At 42.8% G+C, this 8034-nt stretch overlaps 1 protein-coding gene across 1 annotated transcript in view; it reads right to left on the reverse strand.

Moving 5' to 3' along the window:
• Nucleotides 1–5159, reverse strand: part of ZNF483 (zinc finger protein 483) — a 13377-nt gene extending 8218 nt beyond the window's left edge. Inside the window, exons 1-2 of the mRNA XM_007936770.1 lie at nt 4706–5159; nt 2803–2891 (exon numbers count right to left, since the gene is read on the reverse strand). Coding sequence (XP_007934961.1) covers nt 2803–2891; nt 4706–5138 — 522 coding nt within the window. The 5' untranslated portion in view covers nt 5139–5159. The remainder of the gene's footprint in view (nt 1–2802; nt 2892–4705) is intronic.
• Between the last annotated feature and the right edge of the window lie 2875 nt (nt 5160–8034).

Here is an 8034-nt window from a genome sequence, read left to right on the forward strand (position 1 = left end):
AAAAAAAAAAAAAGGAAAAAGGGACCAGATTTGCTGGTCTGATAGAGCCTGATGGAACCACTGAGACTATGGCCTCTAGCTGCCCTTCAGGTCTAGAATGGAACCCAGTCTCGTGGCAACTAGCCAAAAAAAAAAGATAGGCATATAAGTTGAACATTTCTATTAGGTAGATACACTCCTTGGAGAGGTCAATCATGGGAGAATAGAAGGTCTATGTATGCATAGGGAGACAGCTCAGGGCGCAGGAGTGCATGGAAGGGAAGAGCTAACTATGGGGAGGAAGTAGGAAGAGAGATGTTGCATTGTGGGAAATTGCAGTCAATGTCATGAGAGAAAGTGTATGTGAACTGCTATTTGGAAAAGGAATTTGCTCTGTAAACCTTCACCCAAATCACAATAAAATTAAAAAGAAAAAGGTAGTAGCATAGAGCGCTGCTTTTGTAAGGGTTAAAGCACTTGGCTGCTAACCAAAAGGTCAGTGGTTCAGCCCACCAGCTGCTCTGAGGAGGAAGATGCACAGTCTGCTTCTATAACGATTCACAATCTTAGAAACCCTATGGGGCATTTCCTATGTGCTGCAAGGGCAACAGGAGTCAGAAGCGATTCAACAGCAGGTTGGGTTTGGGTTCTTCTAAGAGCAATTTCAGCAACTACACTCTAAATTTTAATTTCCAGTTGATTAAACATAGGAATTATTATCTATCCCAATCAGAACCTGTGTTCAATAATAAACTTCGAATTTCTCTATTATAATACAAACATGCATAGTGACTCATTAAAGTATACTGTTTGTAACATAATATCCATGGTAATCTGCAGTTCATAGCAGAATGCCTATTCACATTTGTGTTAGTTTCCTGTGGCTGCTGTGACGTATTACCACAACCATGGTGGCTGAAAACAAATTTATTCAGTTATAGCTGTAGAGGCCTGAAATCCACAATCAAATCATCAGCAGAGCTGCACTCCCTCTGATGCTTGGAGGGAAAATCCATTTCTTGCCTCTTGTGGCTTCTGGTGGCTGCTGGCATTCCTTGGCTGTATCACTCCAATCCATGCTTCCATCTTCCCCTGACCTTCTCGTCTGTGTCAATGTATCTAACCTTCCTCTGCATCTCTCTTATAACACGCTTGTGGCACTCAGAGACTACCCTGATAATTCAGGATAAGCTCATCCCAAAATCTTCAAGTGAATTATCTGTGAAGATTCTTTTTCCAAATAAGGTGTATTAATAGGCTCCAGGAACGAGGGCACATTTTTAGAGCCATCAATAGCTGAGCTCTGCACTATTATTCATTATTGTGAATAAACATTTTTTTCCCTAACTCATAATTATTGGCATATAGGAAACTTACCAATATGTAACTGGCTGCTTTTCTCAATTATATGCGTTTCTGTACTTGTTGATTTTCTGAGGTTTTCCAGACAGACAATGCTATTATTTGCAAATAATATGCATTTGCTTCTTTCAAACTAATACTTACACCCAATTTCTTTCTTATTTTCCTGGCTAACCTAAGTAGCAAATACGGTGAGGCCCATTTTCAATTTTCCAACATTAACCAGCTGCAGATATTCTTTCATGCTGAAGAAGTATACAATTATTTTTCCATCTTCTTAATTTTATCAACAAGGAGCTCTGGTGGCATAAGGCGTAAGGCATTTGGCTGCTAACCAGAAGGTTGGCTGTTCAAACCCACCAGCTGCTCCAAGGAAGGAAGATGAGGCAATCTATTTCCGTAAAGATTGACAGCTTGGAAACCCAATGGGGATCACTATGAGTCAGAACTTGTACAATGGCAGCGGGTTTATTTATTCATTTTTAAAAAATTTTATCAAGTGTAATTAGTAAATTGGTGAATTTCAATAAAATTTTTTTTTTAATTGGAGTCAGATTCGCAATACATGCTGGGAAACAAAATAAAACAGCATGTGAAGAATGAGGTGTAAGTTCTCTGAAAGGGATGCTGTCAATTACTTTTGTGTCTTTACGTCACTTAGTGGATGTCTTATTATCTATTGCTGCTGTAACAGAAATATCAGCAGTGGCTTTAATAAACAGAAATTTGTTCTCTCACAGTTTCAGAGCCTAGAAGTCTGAGCTCAGATCACTGGCTCTAGGAGAAGCCTTTCTCTCTCTGTGTCTCTTGGTCCTAGCAGGGTCCCAAGGCAGGGACCCTGGTCCAAAGGAAGCTCCTGGCCCTTCTTTCTTGATGGTAGGAGATCCTCCCTCTCTGCTTGCTTCTCTCTCCTTTCATCTCTGACAGCCTAGTGCCTAAGGCATTTGACTGCTGACCAGAAGGCTGGCGATTCAAATCCACCAGCCACTCCTCAGAACTAAGACTGGCGTTCTACTTCCATAGTGGTATCGCCTCGGAAACCCAAGGAGGGGTTACTATGTGTCAGATCTGACGACTCAGGTCAGAGGACTCAGATCCAAGGACTCAGATTCGATGACTCATATTCAACTGAGGGCCGTGAGGTTGGTTTGTTTATTATTTCTTGTAAGATAAAAGGTTTTGCAGGCTACATCCCAGGGCAGCTCCCCTTATATCGGATCAGGGCTGGATGGGATTAAGGGTGTCATTCCACCCTAATCCTTTTACAAGTAATCAGCTTATCAGATCACATCATAGGGAATCATTCATAACTGCACATTATATCATTACGTAACTGTCAAACCACTGAAAATCATGGCCCAGTCAAGGTGACACACATTTTTGGGGGACCAATTCAATCCAGGACAGCAGACACTCAATAAGCATTCACTGAAGAAGGAAAGTTAGTGAAAGCAGACTCACTGAGGCCCCCACAACTGGAAGAGCGGCAGCCATTTCATCTTCTCCTGGGCTCTCCTCTTGGGAAACAGCAGAGCCTTGAGAGAACGCATCTAGGAAGGGAAAAAACAGGCCAGTCTTTCCAATGGATCCTTCCAACTAGAAATCCTCATACACGTCATATACTCTTAGAGAACAAGTTCAGAAATAGGAACAAAAGTTCTGCCCACTTTATAAAAGAGGTAGCAGCCAGAGGCATTGTTTACTATAAAACCCCAAACTTTCTCTGCTTCCCCATAGAAAGGTCCTTTCAATTCCTAAGCTCACAAAAACTGATTGTGCCTTCATTTTATATACCCTTAGTTTTAACATATTTAATTTACGCAATAAGGTTTTTCAGAATGTATACATTCACAAAATGTACTGAGGTAAAATGGCATACTTCTTTCATATGTTTATTTTCTCCATCATCCTCACACAGCATCACTCAAAATTGTTTACTGAATGAAAGCGCTAAGCTGGTCTCAAGAACTGAGCCCACTTCTACGGTCACCAGCAGATTCCAAAAGACAGAAATGGGAATCCAAGGCACAGAAACTAAATGTACAAAATGCTCTTGAGGTATCAACAGCTCTCCTGTAATAAAGGAAAATTATTTAAAAAAATCAAACTCAAACGTCTTATCAAGAGAATTTAAGTAGCTTTATTGATTAGGCAATCAAAACAAATTAGGAATTAAAATTAGGAAGTAATCAACGAGAAAAAAGAGATTATCTTAAGGAAACTTTCCAGACAAGTCATGGAGGAGGAGATAGGAAAACCAAATTTTAGATACATTAGTTTGCTGTGTGACCACAAAGTCAGTCTGTGAAGGTAAACATTCTCTCTCTGTCTCAGAACTCTTGGTAAAATACAAATTGTTACACAAATGTGTTAGAAGTCTTGTGGTAAATAATATGCTGCAAATACTTGGGATAAATATTTTTAGTGTATTATAAGGTTTTATAAAAGCTGAACTATATTCCCTCACAGGGCTCTCCACCCCAGAAGTCTCTACATCAATATTTTATAATGATGCAATTATAAGTACACCATAATTCAGTTTGTATTTTATACTTATGTGTAATTTTATAATTATAAAAACAGAATTCAGTTGTTCTTTCTCTTAAAGTTTCTAAAACTGTACTATCTGATAGGGTAATCATTAGATACATTTTTGTTATTGTTATGTGCCGTTGAGTCAGATCCAACTCATAATGACCCCTCCTTGGGTTTCCGAGGTGGTATCTCTACAGAAGTAGATTGCCCAACCTTCCTTCCAAGGTATGGCTGGTGGGTTTGAACTGCCAGCCTTCTGGTTAGCAGTCAAATGCCTTAGGCACTATGCTACCAGAGCTCCTGCTAGCCACATATGACTATTTAAATTTAACTGGAAATCAGCTTATCTGCAGTAACCACATTTCAAGTACTTAACCTGGACTCCAAAACAGTACACAATACATTCTCATCACCGCAGGAATTCTCTGTTGGACACAGCTGCTCTAGAAACCTCCCATTGCACACACTAGATTAGAAGGCAAGACAAGGCTGCTCTCAGTATCTTGAGACTCCAATTCTTTCCACTGATATCTCTTCTCTCTTGTTTTCCAAGGGCCCCCTTAATCCAGAGACAAGGGAAAAAAATGTATTTCTTAAGTGTGTACCATGTATTATACCTAATCATGTTTAATCCTTACAACCAAACTATGGAGAAGATAGTACTCCTTTCTACAAACAAAAAAAAAAAATTAATGTTTGGAGAGGTTACATAACTCGCCCAAGATCACACAGCAAATGGCAAGGCCAATTTAAACCCAGTCCCCACTCTGAAACTTACACTTCTCTTTAGCAGTAAAATGCCTTCTCTGAAGGAATTACTTTCACACACCTTGAGGAAGTCTCTCCCACTTCCTCCCTTTATCTTGAATCTTACCTTCCTTTTCTTCAAGCATTTGGGTCAAATCCTCTACTAGAGTCACCACCTCCTCACTACTCTCAGGATGCTGTGATTTTACCCACGTCCTGATCTCCCCAGGCAAAACGGTCAGGAGCTGCTCAAACACCAGGAGCTCTAAAATCTGTTCTTTCGTGTGAATGTCTGGTCTCAGCCACTGAACACAGAGCTCCCAGAGCTGATTCAGGGCCTTTCTGGGTCCAGCTGTTTCTGAGTAACTAAACCACCTGAACCTTTGTCTTGACGTTTCTGGGTCAGTAATGTTTCCTCTTAAAAGAGCATCTTGATCCCCGGGAATATCCATTCTTAGGACCTTGTTTTGTTCACTTGAAGCCAGAGTGTGAGGGACTGGAAAGGTGGCCGCCATCTTGTTCAGGAACACCACAGTTTGCAGTACGTATTATCCACAGGAATTCCGTCTCCTCTGGTTCTAGTCGGATACTAGTATCGTACACCAACAGGCACTACAGATAACATAATATCAAGTTAATTCATGGGTTCCAAGGATCCAGTTTATGGTCCTGCAGAAGCTGTCAAGAAATATAAGGTATTAAATAAGTGAAATGAATTATTGTTTATCCTAAACACATTGTTCTTGGTTTGGTTCAGACATACACTCATATACACACAACACTCAGATGCCTAGAATAGCTCTGCTCAACTACTATACTGGAAGGGTCATTTTCTTTGCAGGTCTAAAGGCAAAGAGTTACTTAAGGGCAATTAAAAGTACCCTTTATTGAACATAAGCAACGTCACTGGGCTGTACATGTGAAGATTGTAGAAGCTGCAAATATATTTACAATAAAAGAAAAAGAAAAAAAAAAAGACTTTCCAAGGAGGCTATGCCTCATAAGTAGATGATGTCAGAAAAGGCTCAGTAATACCAGGGGTCCAGTCACAAACCTCTTTGTAACAACTCTGTCCTCTCTCAGTGCATAGCAACACATTTCCCATTGGTCACTCAACTCAGCGGTCACCTATCAGATTCTCAAATCTCTCTTCCTCATTACTTCTCACATCATTAGTTGCCAAGTCGTGGAGATTTTATTTCCTAAGTACCTCTCCTTCTCATCCCTACTGAACCTACCTAAGTACAGGCTACCATTCACCTCCTTCAATCCACTTTTCATACAGGAGCCTAAGGATTCCTCCTAATATGGAAAAGATATTATAACATATATAAAATAGATATAAAAGATATCTCCTGCTTCATTGTCTCCCCAAATGTCTCATAACATTCAAGCACACAGACCATGCACAATGATCTAGACTCTGCCTTGATGACTCCAGTCCTTTGAGCTCTAAATCCACCCATCAAGCAGCTTGCGACTCCTAGTGAGCCTGGAGGACACAGTAGATAGAACTGCCCTACATGGTTTCCAAGGCTGTAATCTTTACAGAAACAGCTGGTGGGTTTGAACCAACCTTTTGGTTAGCAGCCGAGTGCTTTAACCACTGTGTCAACAGGGCTCCTCCTCTAAGCCCTAGCTACCCCTCAGTGATTGACACTGCAGTCATAAAAACCATCTTCCTCACTCTCAAGCACTCTATCCTTCCCCACACTTTGCAACAGGGCCACTCCCTCTCCTATCAATTTCATTCATTCTTTAAAACTTGATGGCTTTCAATGATCACCTCTTCTGTAAAACTCTCTCTGGTCTCCCTTGGGCTCCTCTGCCCAGATCCTGCCCATGTTGCATGCAGTCATCCATTTCATAAATAGCTGAGAACAGGATAGTGAAGAGACAGGCATGGCCAGGTCAGACAGACTGGGAGCCTAGGTCTCCAACCTCACGGAGCTCCCAGGAAATTACAATACACCCTGAGATGTGCTAGACTGACGCAAGTGAGAGAGAATATTCTGTTTATTGCAATTATCGCCCCAATAATTACCCATCTGGAAGCCAGAGTCCGGCACACAGCATGCATGAAGTCATTTATTCCTGTTACATATCAGGCGCCTACCGTGTACCTGGCTCTGTGCAGGGTACCTGGCTCTTGGTGGTGACTATGGCACTCGTCTCGGTATCCAAGGTGTTTACAATATAGAGGCTTGGTGAAAATATGACGCAGGCAGAGACTCTCAAAGGGGGCGATTTTACTCCACTGGGGACATTCGGCAATGTCTGCAGGTATTTTTCGGTCGTCATGACAGAGGAAAGGAGTACCTGTGTCTACTAGGTAGAGGGCAGGGTTGGTGCTAAATATTTTGCAATGCAAAGGAAGCCCACCCCCCACCTCTACCCCATCCCCCCCCCCACATACAACAAGGACTTTTCCGGCCTGAAACAGCAATAGTGCTGAAGTTGAGAAACCGTGGACCGAGAGCTGGATGGATGAAAGCCGACGGCTCCTTCATTTAGTAGCAGGCCCACTTCCTACAGAAGCAGCGGCATCAAGCGTGCAGCATGAGATGGGTGGTCTACTCCGGCCCCACTCCACCCCAGGTGCGCCCCTGCAGCGGGCCACAGCCCCAAATCTAGGGGCCTGGGGCAATCAATACCTGCTCAAGATCCGAAGCCAAAATCAACGCCACCGCAATGAGCTTTCAAATGCAGGTACCGCAGGAGCTGCGCGCGCAAGCCAGCTGAAGCTACTGCGCCTGCGTAAAAGCGCAGCTCTACGCTCCCCCGAAGGCGCTCGGCCGGCTTTGCGAAAAGCCTGTGCTTTCTATAGGCTCCTACCCCAGCCTGTTGCGCATGGTCATTGGGAAGAGGCTAGGGACCTCAGCCGCAGAATTATTGCTGCGCCAGAGGCTTACCGGCCTGGAGGTGTGGAACACTCTCAGGTTTTCAGATTCCTAAGCTTATGTCTCCTTGATGTCCTGAAATTCCCTCTGTCCCCTGCATACCCCTCGCTGACATCTGGAAGGGCAGATCAACTGCAGAAAGACATTAGCGACTTTTCAATGCAAGCTGCAATTAATACATCTCCTTGAATTAAACGTTAATCTCAATACTTACACACCAGCCACCATGGTCCAAACCACCATCATCCCTTGCCTCGATTTATTGCTCCCTGCATGCAACCCTTCACCTCTCTATTCTCAACTAGACAAAAAGTCCACTGTCATCCAGTGGATTCCGACTCATAGCGGCCCTACAGGACACAGTAGAACTGCCCCATAGGGTTTCTAAGGCTATACATCTTTACTTACCTTTCTCCTGCAGCTGATGGGTTCTAACCATAGACCTTTTGGTTAGCAGCCCAGCGCTTTAACCACTGTGCCACCAGAGCCCCTCAACAGCCAGAGAGATGCT

Source organism: Orycteropus afer, unplaced genomic scaffold (assembly GCF_000298275.1).
Source record: "Orycteropus afer afer isolate SDZICR_OR568_19922 unplaced genomic scaffold, OryAfe1.0 scaffold00037, whole genome shotgun sequence".
NCBI classification, from domain to species: Eukaryota; Metazoa; Chordata; class Mammalia; order Tubulidentata; family Orycteropodidae; genus Orycteropus; species Orycteropus afer.